General features: G+C 46.0%; 1 protein-coding gene across 3 annotated transcripts in view; it reads left to right on the top strand.

Annotated features, from left to right (window-relative positions):
- Positions 1-25040, top strand: part of LOC135918589 (solute carrier family 22 member 6-like) — a 42479-nt gene extending 17439 nt beyond the window's left edge. For all 3 annotated transcript variants that reach the window (XM_070526480.1, XM_065452206.2, XM_070526479.1), the window contains exons 3-7: positions 256-673; positions 7833-8140; positions 18322-18644; positions 23461-23785; positions 24620-25040. In XM_070526480.1, coding sequence (XP_070382581.1) covers positions 256-673; positions 7833-8140; positions 18322-18644; positions 23461-23785; positions 24620-24895 — 1650 coding nt within the window. In that variant the 3' untranslated portion in view covers positions 24896-25040. The remainder of the gene's footprint in view (positions 1-255; positions 674-7832; positions 8141-18321; positions 18645-23460; positions 23786-24619) is intronic.
- Positions 25041-25274: the final 234 nt, after the last annotated feature.

Raw genomic sequence — 25274 nt, 5'->3', positions numbered from 1 at the left:
CCAAAGTGCACGGGTTTCTTGGTGACGTTAGGGTATGTCGCCTCGAGGAGGGTGACTTTGCGCTCTCCGCAGCTTCCCAATTTGGGTTATAGTGCTCTGATAGCCGAAACTTGTGTTGCAGGATGGCGTGCCCCGCCCTCCCCTCCTTCAAAAAAGAAGACCCCTAATAACGCTCACGATGCTAACTTTTCCACATTCTCATGCTTCAAGCTTACAATGTGTCCTTCATTTGTCACTTCTTTCTCTGCAACGCAGCTGGCAACCATGCTCGCCTACTCCTACAGCTTCACACTCTTCATCGATTTCGAGCCTGTCGAGCACTGGTGCGCGCCTCCGCAAGAGTTCGCCAACGTATCCGAGGAGCAGTGGAAGGACGCGGCCATACCACGTGACACAAAAGGCGGCTTCAAACAGTGCCAGCGTTACGACCCACTTGTTGCGCCTGATTCCCAACTAACGACACCGCCGTTTCCGCCTGGAAACAGCTTGGATGACAACCTCGGAGCCGACGCGCCGCCCAGCCTGGTGGTAGACAGAAGCAACGCCAGCGAGGTGCCTTGCGAACGCTTCGTCTACGCACTTGGCACTCCGGGCAGGAACGCTGTGGCCCGCTGGGACATGGTCTGCAACATGTCGCGGTACCAGGGTCTGGTGAAAGCAGCGTACGCGGGAGGTGCGTTTCCTTTTATTTATATTCCCTCAGATGCGACGATGTTTTTCGGGTCGTGTTGATTGACACAACGTATGTTTTCTACGGCAAAGAAGACGCAAACTGCAGCAATTCCGGGAAAGGAGACGCGATTCGATAGAAATAATCATAACGTAATCTACAGCTGGACGTTTATCATTCAACATATTGCATGGAGTGAGCGTCGGAGAGAAGATTAACAAAAATAATTAGGACATCTATGTTTGCGAATGCGCACAGTGGTTTATAACACGCTCGATAACTGTAGTTCTCGGCATCCAGGGTAACGTGCAAAAAATGGACGGTACACTGGTGTCCTTGCCATTTGATCTTATTGTTGCGTGTTCCGATGTCCCCTCAGTTAAGGCCGACCAAGATAGTGTACATTAGTGGCGCCTGACAAGACACATGGATGGTCAGGTTTTGAAATGTAAGCAAGACTTGAAGCAATTATTCAATCAAAAGTTGAACTACTGTAAAACATACGGCAATGAAAGAAGGCATTGGCAACGCGCATGCTAATTACACATGAAGTTACAAGAAATCCATGCGCCACCTCAGCGTATCGTGGCGCAAGCGCCAGAAAATATGATGAACAATTTTTTGTAGTAGAGGTTCATGAAGCATGTGCCTTCTATAATAAAAAACATTAACAGTGGGCGCGGTAAAGTTAAAATAAAAAGAACCGGGAACATGACAGAAGGATTGCTTATGTGCAAACAACCACTTGCTTTGCGCATGCCCAAAGAAGCCTATCTGATAAAGCCTTGAAGTTAACCAACGTGTTATCAATGTCTTTTTCCCGTCTCGCTATGGTTCGTACTAGTTTAACCATTTAGATATACCAACTAGCCTGAGCACGTCGCTTGTATAATTATCAGATTTTAAATGCTTGGTAAGTACCCTCCCCTTTAGCCAGCTTCATTATATCCGTATGAAATATACCAAAATATTTCTAAAAACCACTATAATAGGCATCGTAACTGAAATGGCACCCTATGGGTCTACAGAAGAAACTTCCCTCAACGCGCAATTTCGAGATTAGGCTACTCTACGCAGGCTAAGGTCGTCTACACCAGAGTGCACACCCTGAATAAAGGGCTCTCGTTTACATGTCTTTAACTCCTCACGGCGGCCGCATTTCGATGGGGGCGAAATGCGAAAACACCCGTGTACTTAGATTTAGGTGCACGTTAAAGAACCCCAGGCGGTCAAAATTTCCGGAGTCCCCCACTACGGCGTGCCTCATAATCAGAAAGTGGTTTTGGCACGTAAAACCCCATATATTATTATTTAACTCCTCTTTGTGAACCTTTCTCTGCTCATCACGTAACGCTATCTTTTACCCGAATAACTTAATCACTTCATAAAATATTGGCACGTTGTATTAAATCTACTCTGGGGTATTCATAAACGCTGAAGAACAACGTTCCGGGTCGAATGCGCACAAGAATCAAGTCCAGTCGGTGTTATGCATCTTCTCTTTGGCGTCATGGCGCCGATCATAACGTGACATCAATCGCCGGCCGCCAAAACACTTCGTCGCTGATACAAGAAAGCCTCTTGTGACTCTCTTCGCTGCAAAAGTTCCTGTCGCACGAGAGAAAGTTTTCTGGTAGCGAAAGGCAGATCTAACGTTACGATAGAATTTTGCGACGTTCCGACAGAAGCACTAGTCATAGAAAATGTTTCAACTCGCCCACATTGTGTTACCACGTAAACAGCTCTGATATCGAAACGAAAGATTTTTGTCGTGGCATGAAAGGGTAGTGCCGTTGCGACAAAAAAAAAAAAAAACTCTCTGCCGTGACATTTTTATCGGGACGCCAAGAAGACAAGGTGCTCTGGATCCTTTCACCAAGCAGCGTGATTATGTGTCTAGCTCGGGTATCAGTGTTGTAATGATCACTTCTACTAGAAATTCATACTTTCTCTCAAATAGCTCATCTGCACGCACGTTCACGATGAAATATCTCGAGACAGAACTATCAAAATTGGTATTAACAACTTTTACAATGTCCCCAGTCACCATTGTCGATATGTAAGATTCCTTACTGAAATAGACATTGTAAATAAAATGAACTTCCCTGCCCTTACCAGACTACATTTCGATGATAACAATATTTTTGCTGTTCAATAAAGACCTGAGGTCACGTTGCAAAGTGAAAGCGCACTTTGGTTATCGATTTGCGAAAAGTAAAGACCAGCGTCGGGTCAATTTTTGTGTTGTTAACAGCAAGAAGCGGTATTTGTGTTATACTCCACGTGGTGCAGAAGTATTACACGTTGTTCTTGTGTGCCAAGTGCCAAGACAAATTGAAGAACTGGTAGGTTTTTTATTCATGACGTATTGCCATTTACTTTTCACTCTCTTATTCTTTCTACATTTAAAAAAAAATCATATTACGCCTGAAAGGGCGCTCTGTGGTAAAAGGTTGAAGTAAGCTAATCTAACTGCTTGATTTATCAAGCATTGCGTCACGCGCGCGCAGCGAAACATGGACACATCTCGATTATCTCCATAATGGTGAGGTCATCCATCCTCTCCATCGATGACCGCAGACACTTGCGGTAGAAACGCGGGCGTGATCACGGATGGCACCATTAGCAAGCAAAGGCTTCATGCTGCGTGTACGCGTCTCCGCAATACTAGATTTCGCGGCCTTCAACACTAGATGCACGAGAGCGCAGAGTACTCGAAGCTACAAGCTCACCTCGGCTCGTCTCAGCTTTGCGCCCACCGCATCTTAGCCCAAGTGCCGCGCAATGCCGCACTCAGGCGCCCATCACGTATTAACGGCAGGGAAAGAAGAGGAGACGCGAGTTCACCTCTCACTCCCTACACCTTCCCCTCTTCCTTTGCGCGCACAACGCTGCGCCAGCGGAAAAACGGCGGCCATCAAACCACAATCCTCGGCAGCTAAACCCGTCGTGATTCGCCGCAGATAAAAATCATATGGTGCTCGGAGTGCGATAAAGTCCTATCGCATATGGCATTTACAACAGAGCGCTCGGCAACAACGATGACGATCGCAGAAATTCACTTGGAGTGATTAAAAATGTTTGAATAAAGTATTTGCGGCATAATGGACGTCGTCATACAGACGCCAGGGTCTCAGGGTCGGACTACATGACGTTATACCATGGAACAAAATTTACACAAGTGAGCTTTCTGATGTGTTTTCGACTAAGCGGTGTTGGCTAAGATAAAGTGTACGAGACTAATCGATACGGCTTGAGCCGCAATATGCGCGTAAGTTCAACAACAAGGGCTAAAGGCACGAATGGGGCCTGGGGGCTGCCAAAGGAGATATCGTGTGGGTTAAGTGCGCCACTTGACTAGCGACATGATTGAAGCCAACATAATGGCGTGTCAGTTGTTCCCAGAGCCTATGCTATGAGAAGGATCTGAGAGGTGGATGATGCGCAAAGGGCAGAAGCGAACGTCTTGACTGGTGTGCCCATTAGTTGTTTACTGAGTAGCCTTAGGTGACAGAAAACGAGCATGGGCGATGCGGGGTGGTGTAACAGTGCATAAGAGCAGGCCATATGTGTATCAGTTGGAAAGAAGGAGTCGAAGGGTAGACGCAGCTTGCTGTGATACAGGAGATAAAAGGGTGAATTATCCGTCGGTTTAGTGGTGGGAAGCTTTAGAAGTCAAGCTGGCATAGTTCAATGTAAAGTTCCAATCAGGCTCATCTCCTGAAACACATTAAGAACATGTTCGTACGCGTATATCTCAGGCGGTTGCTGAGCCTATTTGTGGGCGCTTGCTTAATGTTCGTAAAGTTTTGAAGACTGCACAAAGATCAGAGAAGATTGTCAATGAGTGTGGAGAGAAAGAAGCGGCCATGGTTTCTCCCCAGCTGGCAAGAAACACCGTGATGTACAACGTCGCGAACAAAACAATCGCTTACGTCAGTGACGCGGCTCTTAGGGAGAGTCTGTGTGATAGCGAAGCGAGTCGCCTAGGGTATGGCATCGGTGCAATACGTCAGTTAGCTATGGTGGACGTGGAGAACGGTTCCAGTAGGTCTAGTCGAATTTGAGAAACCGCTAGGTTGGCATGCCAATGGTCTGCGTTGGCTGCTCTCGTGGGTCAAAACGTATCGTCAGATATTGCAGTAGACACTAGGCCAGAAGAAGCACGGGCTGTCATGGTGAAAACTACAAGCGCCGCCGAAGTGGCCTGTGCTGGGGAGATCATGATGCTGTGCGAGAACAACGGATCTGAGGTGTCCGCGAACATTAGGCGCTGTAACGCACATCGCTGTTCCCAGTTGCTCAAAGCTCCCTGGGTCGAAGGCTCAACCTTATCGCTGTTCCCAGTTGTTCTCCACTCCCTGAGTCGGAGGCTCATCCCTATCGCTGTTTCCACCTGCTCAGGACTGCTTTGATCAAAAGCTCATCCATATCGCTGTTCCCAGTTGCTCAGTAATTCTTTGATCGAAAGCTTATCCCTGTCACTGCCACCATTTATGTGATCTTGCCATCATGTGCGGTAGTTGGCCGACATTGATGACGACTTAGAGGAATGAAGGTTTATTTACATTAAGTACAGGACTAGAAAAAGCAAAATAACAGTAAATGAGTTCGACAGCTAGATACACTTCTGTAACACGTGAAGCCGAAAGCCTGCTGCAGACATGGTAATGCGCCGTTTCGCATAGTCGCGCTTCTGCTTTCGTGGTTCGGCTTCTTCGACTCGTTTTCAATACTTAGCTGTGGATCCGCGCGATTGCATTGCGGGGTCAGATTCGTGCCAATGACGTTTCTCTTCAATTTTGCATCCTCTCCGCAGGGGACTGAAACGTAAGCTGTTCTTTGTGTTGGGCGGGATATTTCAATGAATGTATGCACTGTACGCTTAACTTTTCTAAGTGCTTGTAACCTCTGCATTACGAGAGGGATGAGCCATTGCATTTTTGCTTGCTTAGGGCGGTATGAGCGATTGCTGCCGATCATGATAGTTTTTGTTCCTTTAGACAGGATGACCCATTTTTTTTCAAGGCCATCAAGGGTATGAGCTACTTAGGGCCTTTGCCCTCTAACTCATCGTTACGGCCGGCACCAAATCGCCCGCTGCGGCGCGCGGCAAGCAGAACGTCTTTCTCTTCCCGATGTTTCTCTTGCTTATAACCCGTTCAGTCTTTCGGGGTCATGTCATTTTCCACCAGTCATCGGGTCTGTGCTGGTGTCGTCATGTTCATCCAATCGACGAGCCTGTGCACGTGTTGTCATGTTCATCAAATCATCGGGCCCCTGCAAATGTTAAGAAAAAAACTAACTCAAAGTAAATAGTGTGAGACAATCTTCTGGGTGGCGGTAAAAGAAAAGGTGCCTGCTATGAGTAACTACTTAAAAATTAAAGATGAAATCGAGAAAGAATCTCTGACAACTCAAACGGAAGCTCTATATCTCGAAGGGACCTCAGGAAGCCTAAGAGCGCGAAGTTATACAGCGAGGTAGACCAAAGAACATGTGCTTGTTGCTGTAAGCTATGGAAAGGACGTAATATCTCTAATTAGAAAGCCAAGATATCTACCCAGCTGTCGGTTTAGACTCCGCTGTCCTCCTTGAAGCACTTCTGTTCAGAGATAGCAGGGGGAAAGTAAACACGTACACAATAGAGATTAGCCAAACGCGATTGAAGGTTTGGTGGCACAACTGTAAGGAGACAACAAACAACGGAGGTGTACTAAACAAAGTTGCCAATAGTGGTTCGGAAAGGTTGATGCTTTGAATCAATATGTTTTTTTATAAATACATCTAAAGGAGATGTAGGTGACAGATTAGGAAAATAGAACGGAGAGCTTGGTGGTGTCACGGACCACCTCACTTCACAGGGGTCACACATAGCCTCCACTTGTCTATCCATAAAAGGCTCGAAAGATGATTACGGTTGCAGCATAATGCATTTCTGGGCATTCGCATGCACAGGCTCGTCACACATTTCGGTTGCCACGTGCAAACTTTACGGCGACACTGCCTCATGGCGCCAAATGTTCTTAGGAAAGTGCGAATAGGAGTCCTGCTCCCCTACACATCCAACAAATAACTTGTTTCGGTGGTGGCAATGCGTTGTGTCGCTATATTGATTCATTGCTTAGGACTTACCGTTGAAAACCATCGCGAGGTGGGTGCCGCTCCTTTTTTTGAAGAACTTTTCTGAAGCTAATGTTATTGCGATCGCTTATTATATGGGCAATCCAGGTGTATTTCTGTTGTCAGCGTCGCCGTGATGTTAAAGACTAAGGGCGCTAAAAGCACCACCGCGCGCCGTATGCTGCAAATGCCAGTGATAGCGTGCGAAAGTGAGCAGACGATTGCGGCTAAACCTCGCGCACGCGAGGGAGAAAAGTGGTGAGGAAGCGCGCCGTCTTCCGTCGCGCACAAAGCTCTACGGGGTAGGGGCGCCAGCCCTGTACCTTGAAAGTCATCTGCCTTGGGGACAGAGTCCTGTGCTAGTTGTGTTTTCGCAGCTTAGTTCGCTTTGATGCGAGACGAAGCACGAAGGTCGACTCGCTCGCTGTTGTTGCCGCGCTTCCTGACGCTAGTGTTTTCACTACGAGTTTCCACGGTGATGGAGTCAGACATGTGCATGTTTACTTGTGCGCCTGTGACACCATGCTTGCTAAATGAGTGAAAATGCCTGCGTGTACAAGTGTATACGGCCAATAAAGCTACTATCCTTACTTCATATAACTGTCCACTAATTTGCTATCGCAATCGATGCTTCGTCTTTTGGGCGAAGCTTTGACTTTTCTGTAGGGATCAGTGGATGTGTTCCCTTTTCGGCCGCTGGTTATCTGCCACTGGGGCCACTGGGTATGCTCCCTCCCAAATTAGGTGAAAGTATTTCACTCCAACTTCGGTCAGTAGGTATCCCAACGCCAACCAATACTGTTAGTGACATGGACAACCATATACTGATGTTCAACTCTAGTTTAGTTTGCCTGGAATTACCTTATCAATTTGCTGGGTACCAGTCGCGGCAATGAAGGAGACGCCATGGGAATTCAGATGAAATAGGTGTGTACATTTTATAAGGAGACGTTATCTCATCTTCTAAGGATAGAGTGACCGATTTAGTTGTTTAGTTGTAGTGTAACAATTAATCTCACTAACTTTTCTGCCATTGCAGCCAGCGTCCTGGTCACACCATGCGTTGGCATAGCGTCGGACATCCTAGGTCGCCGGCTGGTTCTTCTTATGGCCTTGGCAGTGGTGATAGGCTCGGGTGTGGCTACTTGCCTAGCAAGCTCCCTGTTGGCCTACGGACTTTTGCGCTGTTTGTCATCGGCTGCCTGCAGCGCCATAGAAGTGACGTCGTTCATACTGCTCTTCGAGAGCACACAGCCTGGACCGCGGGGGCCGTACTGCGCCCTGGCCATCTGCTGGCCCACGCTTCTCGCGCCCATATACGTCGCCGGACTAGCAGTTGTCTTTACGGTACGCATTTTTGCATAAATATTTAACACTCTATCCGAGGTTTTCTGGCTCATTTGAAAAATATTGGTCGTTCGCATATAACACTTTCCAGTTTCTACAACTTAACAGTGTCATGCTGCATATTCGTATTTGCGATCGGAGAACTGCACATGATGCAAAATATGAAGCACTGTTGGTTCAAATAGCTAAAGTCACTCATAATGAAGGGTGTTTCCGTGAACACGGCGAACGTTTGTAAACATTGCCTGTGGCAGATAGCACTATTCTTCGCAATTTTGTCTACTCGAAGAAGCGGGCATTACTTGCAATTGAAATGGCTAATCGACTACAGAAGAAAATCATTAATTAGGTACTTCCCCGCAGGGGCGTCTGCGTCAGCGGGCGTTTGGTGTGTTGCGACACCATGGACCCGAGCACACGAGGGTTGGACCCTCCCGCGTGTAGCCGTGCGCGGCTTAGCCGTGTCTGGGGAAAAGGGGATCCTGGGGGTTGAGCCGATGCTGGGCGTTTGGACCTTTAAGGCCCCCCGGCGGAGGCAACACACCTCTTCGGCCTCGGCTTCACATAGACGGCACCTCCAGACTGACCCACCTGGAGGAAACCGGCAGTCGCCTTTTCCTGTCTCTCTCTACCCGCATCTTCGTCTTTCTCTTCCCCTTTTGATCTTTCCTGTCTTCTCATCTTTTCCATTCACTTCGACTTTTCCTGGCGGCAAGGGTTAACCTGGTGTGGCTGTCCTACCTTGGGTATACCATATTGGGTTATAGTAACGGCATACTGCTGGCGCTGTGCAGACTTGTTTACATGTTCTGCCACGTCCCCTTGTTGGGCTCCGTGGTGGGTGGCAGACGCCGTTGCCGAACAACTTACTTTTTTCCATGGGATCCTCGAACCCGTTTTCACCTGATCGTGCCTCGAAAAGGGTACGCACCAACGCAACCTCGCTATTCATTCCCCAGAACAAAGAAACTTTCCCGAAATTCCACGTACTTCACTGTGAACAGTTATCTACTAAAGCTAGAGTAATCTCACCATTTCTTGTCGCCAAGTGCCTAAAAGAGAGCCGGTTACAAAGTAACAAAGATGGCAAGTGGGGATTTGCTCCTCGAACTAAAGGACAAGGAACAACACAACAGACTTGCACACCTCGTAGCCTTTGGCAACATCCCTGTTTCTGTCAGCGCACATCGAACTATGAACACAGTCAAAGGCGTAGTTTCAGATGAAGGCCTAATGACACTGAATGAAGAAGAACTCCTGGATGGATGGAAGGACCAAGGCGTAATCCATGTGCAGCGCATCAAAATCAGACGGAATGACAATGAAATCCCAACAAAGCATTTAATACTAACTTTCAGCTCAACTACTCTACCCGAGACTCTTGAAACTGGCTATGTAAAACTACATGCTCGACCCTACATTCCTAACAAACGACGATGCTTCAAATGTCAGAGATTTGGTCACGCATCCCAGAGCTGCCGAGGACAGCTTATGTGCGCAAAGTGCGGCGCAACCGGTCACTCTGCTGACGACTGCAATAATGAGGTACATTGTGCGAACTGTGACGGCAGTCACCCTGCGTACTCCGGAGCTTGTCCAGCCTGGAAGAAAGAGAAAGAAATAATTACAGTAAAATATAAGGAGAACATAACATTCCGTGAAGCAAGACAAAGGGTCTCTGCGTTATTTTCCCTGAAAACATCTTTCGCTGAAGTGGTGCAACGGGGGGCGGCACCACAACGGCCTCTGGCGGCAGCCCGGACCACGCCTAGCGTGCCGAGGCTAACGCCACCCGCCCCTACGGTGGGAGCAGCTAACGCTGCCCTGCCATCTCTCAAAGTTTCCACACCAGTGGCCTCTTCAAGCTTCGGCAGCAGCCAGGGCACCGCAGAGGCCACAGGGGTCCTGTCGACCTCCGGCCCCGTGGGGACGAAGACTCCGTCGCTTGAGACGAAGTCTACGCGACGCACACATCGCTCTCTGGAGCGGGTGTCCCGTGCCTCGCAGGAGGCTATGGACACCAGTCCAAGCCAAACGGCGCAAGTAGCGCCGAAGGAGCGGCGAGGTTCTCTTGACCGCTCCAAAAAGGACAAAACACCAATTACAGGGCCTAACAAAGGCCCTGTAAAGTAATGTCATTCTCCTCTCTCTTGAGACACACAGCACAACTTTTTTTTTCAACATGGATGACATCATACAATGGAATATCAGAGTATTATTAAGAAACCTACAAGACATCCAAGAAATTCTCTGTAAGTTTAAACCTAAAGTGCTGTGTGTGCAAGAAACCCACCTATCTTCCAAACACACCAACTTCCTCCGACAATACATGACTTTCCGGAAAGACCGCGAGGATGCTGTCGCATCATCTGGCGGTGTAGCTATCATTGCTGATAGAAGTGTAGCGTGTCAGCATTTGAGGCTCCAAACGGCCCATGAGGCCGTGGCCGTTCGAGCCGTACTTTTAAATAAACTCATTACCATCTGCTCTTTGTACATACCACCACATTATCAGCTTCACAGGCGTGACTTAGAATCATTAATAGATGAGCTCCCGGAGCCCTATATGATTCTCGGTGATTTTAATGCACACAGCAGTTTGTGGGGCGATTCGCGCTGTGATGCGCGAGGTCGCGTCATCGAACAGGTGCTTTTTTCCTCCGGAACATGTCTCTTGAACACGAAGGAGCCCACATATTTTAACCTAGCCAACAAGTCATACTCTGCCATAGATCTTAGCATTTTATCGCCGATGCTTTTACCATATTTTAAATGGAATGTGCTTAATAACCCATATGGGAGTGACCACTTCCCAATAATCCTAACTACGCCGAAACAAGATCAACTTCCCCGCACGTCCCTCGGTGGAAGATTGACACAGCCGATTGGGAACGGTACAGATCTCTTACACACATGACTTGGACTGAGATGTCTGGTATAACTATAGATGATGCTGCTGCATATTTTACAGCTTTTATACTGGATGCCGCCTGTAAATGTATTACTCAAGCGAGCGGCATGGGTTCCAAGCGGCGTGTTCCTTGGTGGAACGATGCATGTAGGCAAGCACGGAGGAAGCAGAACAAAGCGTGGGCGCTGCTTCGCGATTCACCAACAGCAGAAAACTTTGGAAAACTTTAAGCATGTCAAATCCCAGGCAAGGAGAACGTGCCGGCAAGCAAGACGAGAGAGCTGGGCAAAATTTATATCAAGCATCAACTCATATACAGATGAGAGAAAAGTCTGGAATAGAGTGAAGAAAGTTAATGGGCAGCAAACGTATTCCTTACCTCTAGTAAGTAGCCATGGAGAAAGCCTTGAAGACCAAGCCAACTCTCTCGGTGCACATTTTGAATACATATCGAGCTCTTCACACTACTCCGAAACCTTCCTAAAGTACAAAACACAAATACAACAGCAAAAATTAGAAAGAAAGTCTGCTAAAAGTGCGGCGTACAACGATCCATTCTGTATAGCAGAACTGCAGGCAGCACTAAACTGTTGTAATACATCCGCCCCAGGTTCAGACCGCGTAATATATGAGATGCCAAAACAACTACCACCTGAAACACAGAAAACCCTCCTCTACCTATACAACGTTATATGGTCTTCCGGCGAGATCCCCTCCGTTTGGAAGGAGGCTATTGTAATTCCAATTCTGAAACACGGGAAGGATCCTTCCTCTGTATCAAGTTACCGACCTATAGCGCTAACAAGTTGCCTCTGCAAAGTATTCGAAAAAATGACTAACTGTCGCCTACTACATATCCTCGAATCAAATAAATTCCTTGACCCATACCAGTGCGGGTTTTGCGAGGGTCGTTCCACAAGTGACCATCTCATACGTATCGAGGCACGTATTCGTGAAGCTTTTGTTCATAAGAAGTTTTTTTTTTATCAGTATTCTTATATATGGAGAAAGCTTATGATACTGCGTGGCGGTTTGGGATATTGAGAGACCTCTCACAGTTAGGTATACATGGCAATATGTTTAGTGTTATTGAAAGCTATCTGTCTAATCGCACATTCCGTGTTCGAGTGGGCAATGTCTTGTCACGGAAATTTATACAGGAAACAGGAGTGCCGCAGGGCGGTGTGCTCAGCTGCACGCTCTTTATAGTAAAAATGAATTCTCTTCGTCTACACATACCATGTAACATCTTCTATTCAACGTATGTTGACGATGTGCAGATAGGATTCCAATCAAGTTCTCTTGCAATCTGTGAGCGACAGCTCCAGCTTGGCCTTAACAAGGTCTCCAAATGGGCTGACGAGAACGGGTTCAGACTGAACCCGCAAAAAAGCACATGTGTCGTTTTCTCGAGAAAAAGGGGCCTGCACGCTGATCCTGAAATTCTGTTGAATGGTGAGCGTCTGCCTGTAAACAAGGAACATAAATTTTTAGGCATAATTTTAGACGCGAAATTAACCTTTGTGCCGCACATAAAGTATCTTAAAATCAAATGTATGAAAACAATGAATATCTTAAAGGTGCTCTCACGCAGAACCTGGGGCAGTGATAGAAAATGTCTCATGAATTTGTATAAAAGCCTCATACGCACACGACTAGACTATGGAGCCATAGTCTACCAGTCGGCTACTCCAACTGCTCTAAAGATGCTGGACCCTGTCCACCACTTAGGAATTCGCCTGTCCACAGGTGCCTTTAGAACAAGCCCAGTGGAAAGTCTGTACGTTGAATCGGATGAACGGTCACTTCAACTGCAGAGAACATACTCATCTTTCATGTATTTTCTTAGAGTAAACGGAAACAGTCAGCACCCCGCGTATTACACTATAAATGATTTGTCCAGTTGTCAACTTTTTCGCAACCGGCCCACAGTGGCAAAGCCTTTCTCACTGCGTGTCAGAGACATAGCTGAAGAAACAAGTTTTCCCCTGCTTGAATACCACCTTACGTCCCCTGCTATACGGCCCCCACCGTGGCAGTGGCAACCAATAGAGTGTGATATATCCTTCATTGCTGTTACAAAACGCGCTCCCCTCGCGCATATACGAATGTACTTCCTGGAATTACAACACAAATACTCAGGTCCTGAATTCTTCACAGACGCATCAAAGCGTAATTCTGGCGTATCTTACGCAGCAGTCGGTCCATCCTTTTCGGATACCGGTGTTCTGCACACGAGCACAAGTATCTTTACAGCAGAGGCCTACGCCATATTGGCTGCCGTTAAACACATTAAAGAATTGAATATCCCAAAGGCAGTTATATACACAGACTCTTTGAGCGTCGTAAACGCATTGAAAACTGTGAAGAAATATCAAAATCCTATAATTGTATCTCTCTATTCAGCATTATGCACCGCCTATGCGTCCAGGCAGCATATCGTAGTATGCTGGGTGCAGGGGCACCGCGACATTGAAGGAAACGTGTTGGCTGACCAGCTAGCCACATCCGTGCACGCGAACGCTACAGACATTTCCATGACTGTCCCTGTAATGGACCTTAAGCCCTCCATAAGGAAAACGCTCAGGGCTTTTTGGCAGCGGTTATGGGATAAAGAAACAGAAAATAAACTGCATGTTATCAAGCCATAGCTTGGCAACTGGCCGCCGGTATCAAAGAACCGCCACACGGAAGTAATACTTTGCAGACTTAGAATAGGACACACATACAGTACACACGCATACCTCTTGTCAGGTGGTGATCCACCCATGTGTGATAAGTGTGGTGAGCCACTTACCGTGCTTCACATCCTGATGCAGTGCAGAGAATTAGATGCAAATAGGAAAAAGCATTTTCCATTACCTCACCGACAACAAATTCCACTTCATCCCCAAATGATTATAGGTATGGAACCTCTCTTTAAACATCAATCACTATTTCAATTTTTAAAAGCTGTACACAGCTTTCATACTATAGCCCCAAGAAATCCGTAGCACAGCCTCTTAACAGAGGTTTCTGCTGCGGTAGCTGCATTGAAAGAAAGCACCTGCCTCCCAGCCTTTGGGCTCAAAGGCTTTAAGGAGGCATATGTGCTATTTCCATATTCATGCATTTTAGCCCCATTATGACCTGTCACTCGCCCTATACCCAGAGACCACTCCACGTATCACTGTCATAATTTTATACCTATATATCGTTTTATGCTTCTACGATAGCGACTAATTTTAGGCCACTTTACAGCCATGTTACACCTCATCATCGTAACTCACCAATCAGTGCTTAATACATCATTATCAGTCATGGCGCTCTTTGGCCACACCTGGCCCTTGCGCCACTAAACAACACACATCCATCCATCCATCCATCCATCCATCCATCCATCCATCCATCCATCCATCCATCCATCCATCCATCCATCCATCCATCCATCCATCCATCCATCCAATTAGGTTCTTATCTAATTACGGTACGGCCCATATTGCATGTTACTACTTGTAGCCGTGGAATTCACAAGGCGGATCCACTTGGAACGAATTGCCAGGATAACACCAGATTTGAAATACTAGTACACGAACTTTGCGAAAGATGCTTTGGCATTCGAGGCACTTTCTTAAGGTAACGTCGTTTTACGCACTCAAGGAAAAAAGTAACTGGAACGCCAATACGATTCTCCGCAAAGTTCGGGAATTAATATCCCGAAACTGGTGTCATCCAGAGAATTCGTCCCAAGCGGATCCGCCTTGCGAACTTCACGGGTAGAATTTGTCATTTGCAATATAAGACATGAGGTCATTAGTAAAAATCCAAATTAGTTATTTTTTGTTGTTTAGTCGATAATGCATTTCAATTTTTTGAGCTAATAATGTCCGCCTCTTCACGTAGGGGAGCACATGAACTATAAGTATGCCATCTGCCAGAGGCAACCTTCGAAACATTTTCAATGTATTCGCAGAAATGCCTGCTGAATTTTTGCAGAACATCAGCTGTATCGAATTCAAAAGGGGGCACAGGCCGTTTACGGGCAGACATACCGGTTTCACTGGAAATAACATTAAAATAAAAACATTAACACATGAGGGTGATATAGGCAAGCCCCAACTCCTGTGTGTTGCGACGTAGGAAACGCAATGGTCAAATGCGAGACCCCCTGTCACGGACATTTTGTGCTCGATAACCAGGCACGGTATGTGTAAGTACCACACAATGTCTCCGAAAACTACTAAACACATTGTCACAGTCAGCCCACTATGGCAAAGCCACTTATAGAAAACTAGCGTAAACTTACGTAGAAAAAAATTACGTAAGGAAATGTCGGTTTTAAACGACTATTTTTGTGCATGTACATCTATATAAACCTGCTTCTTACAGGAACAGACAAGTCCCACAAAGGAAAAGCATGTGCTCAGCACACTGTCACTGCGAGAACTAACATATAATGCAAACAGCCGAAACTTCTTTTTTAGAATATTTGTGCGCACTCACATTCCTCGCTTCTTCAATTTAAAGAGCTGAAATGAATTCCTTAAAACTGTTATATTGAGTGCTCTTGTGAAAGTTCCTGCGCGAAAGTGCAACATCGTGAGCCAGCAGCTGCTCACTAATTACCAAGGTTAGTAAACCAAATCTGGCCACATTGTATGCACCTGGCCACTTCCCGGGCGTTTTTATGCGTACATGCGCATATCGTGTCATTTATAAGCCCATTTTAGAGGGAACATATTTGTTGCATTTTTGTCAGCAGTGACACTGGTGCCTAAGGGTTTAGGTTTTAGGTTTCGCAAGATAGTATTTGTTCCCATTTACTGAAAAGATGTCAATATGGTTCCACTGCCAGGTGTGCCAGAAAACTATTGCGTGTGTAGTTGCGATAACGGCACCAATTTTGTTTATTAGGATGCGCTTGACTTAAGTATTTTATATCTTGTAGAAATTCTGCACATCGCCACGAAAACTGAAGAAGAGACAGCATTAGTTGAAGAGTAACTAGGACACAAAAGAGCCTGATTCGAAGTATTTGGGGGGCTGGTATACCTCTAACATGTCGTATTGTGTTATTATCTATATATATATGCCGGTTTAAGGAAACGATCCCCTTATGTTTTACAACATGCCTGCGGAGAGTTATTGAAGATTTTGGCGTCAGAAGGCCACCTTCTCATCCTATGCTTCACGTCGCAACAGTTAGAAGCGAAAATTCCCTCCGTCACTGGGATAACAAATCCTGCTTTGGATAAAGAGCGCTTTACGAGCTTAAGGAGCCGCTAACTATTGCGTAATTTTCTGTTTGCATTTGGAATGCTTCCAGTTTATGATGTAATAACTGCTCATTAACGTGAGCAGGTAAATTGGTTATCCGAGCCTACGAAATGCCTGTAAGCGATCTACTAAAGTGTGGCGTCTACATTTGGTAACTTGACTGTGGTTTGTGTAACTTGTGTGTACACACTCAATGTGAAAGTTGTGGCATCTGCACTTGTATGCAGATGTAACGACAGACAATGGTCTAGCGGAGCAGGGCCATGTTCTGTTGGTTAGAAAAAAAAAAAACATGTTTTTAAATAGTGTTGATGTACTCTTTGAGGGACTACTCTCGGTGCAGCAGATGAGTTTTCCTCCCATTGAAGTGTAGCCGCTTTGACGTTGTGCTGGCCAGCCTGAGGGCGCGGAGAAAATGCCGGCCATGGCAGCAGCATTTCGCAAAAAGATGAAGAGTAGGGTGAGCTGGTATGGTAACACCTTCTTGGTATGTAGGGCGAAAGAACACGGAGGAAGACTAGACGCAGACTGGACGAGCGCACATCCTGTCTGCTTCTAGTCTTCGCCTGTGTCACTTCGCACTTTATGCCACGGATAGGCTGCACCTTGATGGATGTCTAATAGAAAAAAAGCCTGTGTAGCGCGTATTTGGCGTACGCTAAAGAAACCCAGGTGTTCAAAATTAATCAGCAGCGCCCTGCTACGGCGTCTCTCATATCCATAATGTGATTTTGCGTGCAGCTGCTTGCATCACTAAAGTTTATTTACTTCCTGTTATAGCTCTAAATGCAAACATCGGTGACTTTGGGGGTTCACGGTGTGAGTGATAAGAAAAGTCGCGGCCATTCGTTCAAAATCGGGGCAGTCGTAATTAGGCATCATATCTCGGGTACTACGAGGCATTCTTGCGCAGTATGTCACTTGCTTAAGACATGCGAACCTTCCTCAGAAACGAGCTTTTTGAGCACCATGACCTATTTTGCTTTCTTTTTTGGGAGCATATTTTGTAATATAGCGCACGTAAACTACTACACGCGTATACTTTTAGATCGCAATGGCTCCATTGAGGCAAATGTATAACATTAGTTGTCCCACTTCGTGCACTTCATTGCGTGCACTTCATTGCTTTTGGTCTCGTGAAGTTAGAAGGCGAATTCCTTGAAGTGCACGCCTTGTTTTATTACGAATTCCGGAACTTCGTCTTTATTTGTCCTTCATTAAAATGTTACTTTATCAATTCAGAAGGCAAAGTGATTATTGTGAATGCCAGGGTGCTTGCTATAAATTTATTACAGGAGGCTGCGTGGCTACGACCATCGAGCAACGTGGGGAGGGATAGCACATGAATTTTTCTGATAGTAGTGTTAGTTGCTAGTGACTTTCTCATCATTTTGATTACTACGATATATCGGCTTTTATTGTACGAAATATGAAAGGCAATGCTATTATTGTAAACGCAGAAGCAAATAAGACTACGCAAAACGCCTATAACCACTGGGAATTGCGGCACTTAGCACAATATTTTGGTGTAAGAGAGCAGTTTACAAAGACACAAGGGCGATGTTTAGGCACATCTGTGTACTAACCATTATTTCAGTTGTGACTTATGTGCCAGGCTTGCATCTTTCGTAGATACTACCGAATATAGCCCTAGTAGTCATTTTTCTGGAAACTCTACGGTCATTACCAAGTAGTCACGCGCCGTGGTTGCTTAGTAGCAATGGTGTTGGGCTGCTATACACGAGATGGCGGAATCGAATCCCGGCCACGGCGGCCGCATTTCGATGGGAGAGAGATGCAAAAACACCCATGTACCTAGATTTAGGTGCACCTTAAAGAACACCAGGGGGTCCAGATTCTTGGAGTCCCCCACTACGGAGTGTCTGATAAGGAGAAAGTCCTTTTGGCATGTAAAATCCCGTAATTTAAAAATGTATGTAGGTGCCAGGGTTTGCAGGCGGACTTTGCATCTGCATTGCATTGTATACCAGTTATCTTTATTCAAACCTCGCAGGATTGGACCGCTTTCAACTTGATGATACTGCTACCGTCGGCATTCCTGCTGGTCACGGCGTGTCTGGTCGACGAATCACCGCATTGGCTGATCGTCAGCCTGCGCTTTGAAGACGCCGAGCGCGTCGCTCTGTACGCGGCCCGATTCAACGACGAGGACACGGACCGCGTGCGCAGGCGCATCGACGCTATCCGCCACGCCGCCAGGCTCAGCCACCCACGTGGCCGAGGCGCATGGCTGTTGGAGTCTGCCAAGCGCTCGCTGGCTGCTACGTTTATGTGCGGTGGTTTGGCGCGCCGAAGCTTGGCGCTGAGCGTAGCCTGGTGAGTCCTGTGTGTGGCCAAACTTAAGGTAACCTTATTGGAAAACATCCAAAATGATTTCAAACCTTTACTAACAGACCGCGCGCGTAAAGCCTGTTTTACCAAATAAGTGCGACCACCCCCCCCCCCTCCCCCCAAAAAAAGAAAGCATCTTGTTTAACAGCTCCTGTGTTATCACATTTTAGTTGATTTTTTGAGTTGTGAATAATAGTGTGGCGAGGGAGCTGCGACTAAGACAAAATGTGCAGAACACGCACAAACTTATATCTGTGCTTGAGCACTTATACAAGGTGACCATTTTTAAGTTTTATGAAAACTTTAACAATAGCTTGTTCTAGATAACATAATTCTAGTCTATGAGCTGGATTATTGAGAGAGGCGGACATTACTTCCGCGAAAATTCGATACGCGTATTCAGGCAATACTCCCACATCCAGGATTTATCTCTTGGATTAATAACTTTACGGCACATATTGCAATTTATGGAGTGTAGCCGGTGAGTTCGCAACGCGTATCGACTTGGAATCAATTTCCAGAATGACGCCAGTTTAGAGATTTGTGCCAGGAATCTTGTCGTAAAATGCAGCATTATTCCGCTTACTTTTCTAGCAAAACGCTCTTTTATGCTTTGAAGAAGGAAAGTAACTGATACGCCCATGCACTTTGTTCATATATTCGTGAAATAATACCTCTAATCTGGTGTCATCCTGGAAATTCATTTCAAGCGGATGCGCTTTGAAACTAATAGGCTACGATTCGTGAGTTGCCATATGTGCCGTAAAGTAATTGGCTAAGAAATTATAAGTCAAGTTTTGTTAATTTGTTCAATATGTGTTTCGATTTCACCTACTAGCAAAGAGCGTCTCTCGTAAGAATTTAGCTCTAAGACAAGAATTATTATATATACCATTGGTAGTCATTCAAATTTCTGTAACACTTCAAAATAATCACCCTGTATCTTCACCCGCGTACTTGTTTACCTTGTGTCTGGGGGCCACTTTTCACCCGCTAATCGCTTAACATTATCGCTCAGTGCATTACACGCTTGCATGCATCGGAAGTTTCAGGAATGTTATTATTTATTTATTTATTTATTTACTTATCTATTTTTCAATACTGCCAATCTCTTTCCGAGACCAATAAAGTGGGCGCACAGAGTGTATTTGCAGGTATAATAATACATTGTATACGTTGTCGCCGTACTTTGTATAATGAAACTGTATCTGCAACGCGAATAGTATTATACCTTGTGGAAAGTACGAGAACGCCAGCTATTACGCTGGCACTGTGTACAAGTCATGTACAAATAGCCGACACGCTCGACACAGAGGACAGATTTCTACCACCGATGCATTTGCTCGCCACTATCGTTCTGACCAAGTGCAACTTGTTCCTAGTGCTCGCAATCTCGCCCAATAAAGACATAGTTTATGACTTGCCGTTGGGCCTGATCTAATTTTTCAATCTCGACAATGTGACAATATGTATGATGTTTTCGCTACCAGAGAGCTGCGTGGCACTTCTGAGGTAATACGTCCGGAAAACTTGACCTGGTATTCAAAATATTCCCACAACACTGTAGGTGGAGCATGAAAAAAAAAACAAAAATTCCTTAAACATATCAAGCCGATCTCAGCAGGTATTGCTCAAGCCAACTGCACCGTACGCATTCCAAGCACAGCCTCGATATGGCAGCTTCAAAATAGGGTACAGTTCCTTCATCAATGAAAATATTATTTTATTTAACCACACTGAAGGCCTTCTTTGCAAGAACCAGCAGGGCTATTACGACAATAAGCTTGAAACGTGACGAGCAAATACAACAATAAAAACAAAGATCTATGTCTAATTGAACCCTACAGTCATCTTAGCAAGAAAAATCAAACGAATCCAGAACGCAAAAGTAGAAAGTCCAAAACACAAAAGTATAAATATGTTATGCAATGAAAAGAAGAAGATAGAGACCAAAATTTCAACTATAATCTTCTATCGCAAAAAAATTCGCTAATCAAAACATACGTGTGCTGATTTTCACAGAAATAGAGGTACGCGTGACTACGTAAGATTTTCTTTCATATCATATATTTTACGCCTAACCAAACGCTCACACTACCGTTCCGTGTCAGTGGTATATTATAAGGGTGAAAGTCTTACGTCGCTGCTTCTAAACAAGTATAATAGGCTAATGAAGTCAGCTTTTTACGCCATATTTTGTGTAAATATTTCAAGCGACGAGTCTGAAAGGGACAGGCAAAATAAATTTAGTGTAACAAATTTTTTGTGGATAGCTGTTTTTTATGTTATGTTAATGAGCAGAATATAAGAAAAAAGGAAGGTAATTTTCATCTGTTTTAATGTTACGTCAAAGCTGCAGGGAACCATGAGAGTGGGCCGTCACGAATTCACAGTTGTTGTTGCACAGAAAAAGTTCATGATAGTTCTTAAGTTGTCTACTTGGTTCTTTTAGTCTCAATGAACTATATTTTTGGAGAGGGAAATTTAGGTGTGCCCCAACAGTTTACTACTGAACCCACGAGATTACCGTGTGCTATTGCGGGAACATATAGGTGGCACCATCAGTCGTCTGTCGTATATTTTCTTAAAAGTTCTTTGCTTCTTACTCAAGTGCCTTTCGTGATAAGAGTGCATGTTTACATAACGTCACAGGGTAATGTAGTAAAATCGACATTCCGGCGCGGGGGGGGGGGTAGGGCCGCAACATTTTTATGGGGATACATTACCAGCGACGCTGTTTAGGCGCATACATTAGCTGCATACACAAGCTACATGCATTTTGAAATCATAACTTTTTTTTTCATACAGAACCAAACTACTCCGACACAAGTGCCGCCCCATGCATCTGCCGCAACCGCTGCCGTAGCCGCGGCGGCACCTTACGACGCGCGTGACGTCATAAACACAGAATCGCAGGCCACATGCACAGGCGCCGTCTTCGCATCCTTTTGTACTTTCATTATTTGTCAAGTAGAATTTAAAACTGGGGGAGGCGGCGCGAAGAGGTAGCCGACATGGCCGCTGTTTATTTATGCCGGACAGCCATAGTGTCGAGGGATCACGGAAGCGACAACTACCCCCGCCGCTCAGGTCGAGCGCACTAGTGTGTTCTACTCTGGTGCTACACGCGCGTGAGCCCATCTTATTCACTGGCTCTGGAGGCGATAGTCGAGACCCTACAAAACAAAGTGCATGAGAACCAACTTGCTATAAGAAGTGCGCTTTCTAGTATACTTATATAGTGTTTCTCATATAACTCCAAATTTATGGGGCTCTATTTAGACCCACGATATTAAACTCGTTTTTTTTTAAGTGGGCGGAATGTCTGAGGCCTGCTTCTACTCCGCCGCGGGTCGGCACGGTATTGTACTATCACTGGGATCGCATCACACGTTCCTCTCCACGCGTGGTGTTACCGACATAAACCGGCTAGGGTACCCCCCCCTGGGAACTCATGCAGGGAGATGCATAAGGAGGCTAGAGGTAAACATCTTTTCTGCAGGAAAAAAAGAAATTACTTACGATTTCGATATACCTTAATGCGAATATTGAGCACTGCTCTTTAGATGTTTTCGATTCGCGATATGTTGTGTCAAAAATTTCATTCGGAACGACAGGGCGGCGGCGCTGAACCTCCCTCGGGCAGCTCGTTTAGTGGCACATGAAGCATTTCAGTTGGTTGCGCCGTCGTTGTTTAGTTTAAAAGCGCGAACACGTGAACGTGGGGTTCGCGTGGAGTGCAATCTCTAGCGCCGGCGGCGCCATGAGCGAAGTAGCGCATGCGCAGTGGGCCCGAAGCCCAAGTCAGCGCTTTGTTTCCCCGCTCGCTGCACGCCTGATTGTCAGGCATGCCATACGCCTGGATTTCCTCCTGACCCTTTCGCCACACCGTCATCCGCTTTCCTATTCGCAAGTCTTCGCTCTCGCCGATTTTTCCATCCAGCGCTAAGCGCGGCGTTCTTTCTCACTTTTCGCTGTTCTCGCTCTCTCGGCTACAAGTGACGCGCAGACTCGACGCAGGAGCGGTCGCCCACGAGCTGCGCTCTAAACGCTCGCAGTATCGCGCGAAAGGCAAATCCTCGATACGATGATCGCAAATTAGACGCCAGCTGTACCAAGTAAGGATGGTAGATTTATCGGCCGTGTGAAGTCATAAACTTTCGCTTACTAAATTAGCAAGCATGGTGTTACGCGCCCAGCGGCAAACATAAAGACAGCATACTTGATGAGCACCGACACTCGCTGTCAAAACGCTGGCGTGAGAAAGAGCGGCAGCAGCAGCGAGCGCTTTAACCTTCGTGCTTCCTCTTGGTTGAACACAAACTAAGTGGCCTACCACAGCGCACAAAAAGCAATGAGCCCACGGCGCACTGAGACCAAGTACTCACCGGAGATCGCTTTCCAGATAAGGCTCACGCAGCCGAGCTCAGCCGCGCCATAGGCAGCCACCGCCGATGTAGACTACTGCCCCCTCCCCCCACTACTCCACCCTGTGCCTTGCGCGCGGTGAAAGACGGCGCCCTTCCTCCCCACATTCCTCCTTCGCGCGCACCAGATCAAGCCATCACCCTCAGCCTACCGTGGCACCTACAGCGCACAGCGCGCAGCCATGGTGTTATCGCACTATGACTTCATACACAAACTGATGACAACGCCGACGGTGACAACGAAGGCAGAAGTGCGCCTGGAGTCTCCATATAATTGCTATTTCCATAAAATGTTCTCTCTTTAATGTCCATATAGGGGTTCCCGGGGTTTACTCGGTACAACTATAGATTTTTCAAGTGTGCGCTCGTCGCAGGTTCACATTGTACCTGATCTACTACGGCGGAGTGGCAACCGATCACAAGTCAGTGAGCCACAGCTACGAGCTTTCCAAATGGGTCGTGGTGACCGGAAATGCGCCAGCAATGGCGGTCGCCTACTTCCTGGTCAAACACCACGACCACCTGGCCTCTGCCGTCATGGTGATGTCCACGGTGGCGATAGCACTAGCGGTCCAGTCTGCACTGGTGGCGTTTGATCTGTCGCTGCCGCTAGCTGTACTCATCATGTGGATGAAGCTGCTGCTGAACATCACCTACGTCGTGCTATGCGTGCACACGGTCGAGATGTTCCCGACAGAAGTGCGGAGCGTGAATCGTATTTGGTTCTTGTTAACTCTTTAAATGTATTCGCATCATTGCTCGGGGCTTACTTCGAAAAAGAATAACCCCTTCTCATTCTGTGGCCTACTACTTTAAATATTTGTATCTTTAAGGAAGGGTAATGAATACCGCCTGCTGGTATTGCTGCGTAGTGAACCCAAAGAATGTTTACCGTGTACTAGTACTTCATGACTATCTTTAACTGTAGTGGCAACTCTAAACTGTAGTGCCCGAAGTGTTCTCCTCGGAGAAAAGCTAAGATAGTTTTGCGACTCTATCCAGAATCTTTTATCAAAGTTGATGTTTCACTAGTTATGTTAAAAGCCCAGTGTAAGTAGTGCTCACTTCTTTCATGCGCGGGAATACAGTTGTCCTGTACATTTTCGGTACATATGGCAATATTCTCGTAGCAAATATATTGCAATAAATATTAATGAAACAGTTGTGTCGATAATAATAGGTGATTGAATAAGCAACATATCTTAATTTTCTTGCGTTACGCCAGCTTTGAACCTGACCAAATTAAAGTTGTATAATAATTCTCTGAATATCCGCATCCTCTTCAGCCACTGTAATATCTGTCGAGCTCATACTGGCGGATAAGTTGGAAAATTGCTTCAACGAACTATTTTACTAATTCCGCGAAAAAAAAGCTTCATATGTACATATGGGGGGCTGACAGAAAAGCATCCCTTCTGAATGTGACGATTTCTCACAAATCCAGCTAAAAACATTCGTGGAAATAATTTAAATAAAATTCATTTAGTACAAGTACGTGCAGTATTAAAGAGCTGGTCTTCGTGGACTTTCCAGGTTCGTAGTGTCGGCTTCTCGGGCGCCTACATGTGGGGTCGGCTGGGTGCCACGTCTGCCAGCGCTGTTAAGGACATTGAGGAGCACCTAACCGGAAGCGCGAAGGCTCTCCCGCTTGCGTTTTCTGCTCTGGGTTTGGCCCTGTCATCTCTGTTCTTGATGACGCTTGGTAATCAAGGGCCCCCTGAAGCGTCAATGATGGCGATGATGTGGCACGACGAGACGAAAAGAGAACAACACCGACGCCACCTAGTGCCCTTGGGTACTCGCGAATGACATTTTTGGTGTACCATCCCTATGGAGCACTGGTAACTGTGTGCATGTGTCTAGTTTTACTGTTTGCCGTATGTTTGCTCTCAATGCGCCATTATAGATGTCAGAAATTGATGCCAGAATGTAAATATATTTAGTTTTTTTAGTAGTTTTAGATATCTTGATATTGTCAATATTTATCTGCCTGGTTCTTCCTTTGCGTTTAGTGAATCTTTAATGTCATGGAAGATAAGTTGCACCATCAAAAAATAACTTCTGGACGAGTCACTGCTTAGGTTTCGTAATTTGCACGACCGGAAAGACATTAGGTTGCAATTCTGATGTGATTTTCTTCACTTAATTTCGCTACGAATAGTGTCCTAATGATGAAGCCGCCATGGTC

Source organism: Dermacentor albipictus, chromosome 10 (genome assembly GCF_038994185.2).
Source record: "Dermacentor albipictus isolate Rhodes 1998 colony chromosome 10, USDA_Dalb.pri_finalv2, whole genome shotgun sequence".
In the NCBI taxonomy this organism is placed as follows: domain Eukaryota; kingdom Metazoa; phylum Arthropoda; class Arachnida; order Ixodida; family Ixodidae; genus Dermacentor; species Dermacentor albipictus.
This window is presented reverse-complemented; position numbering and strand designations above follow the sequence as displayed.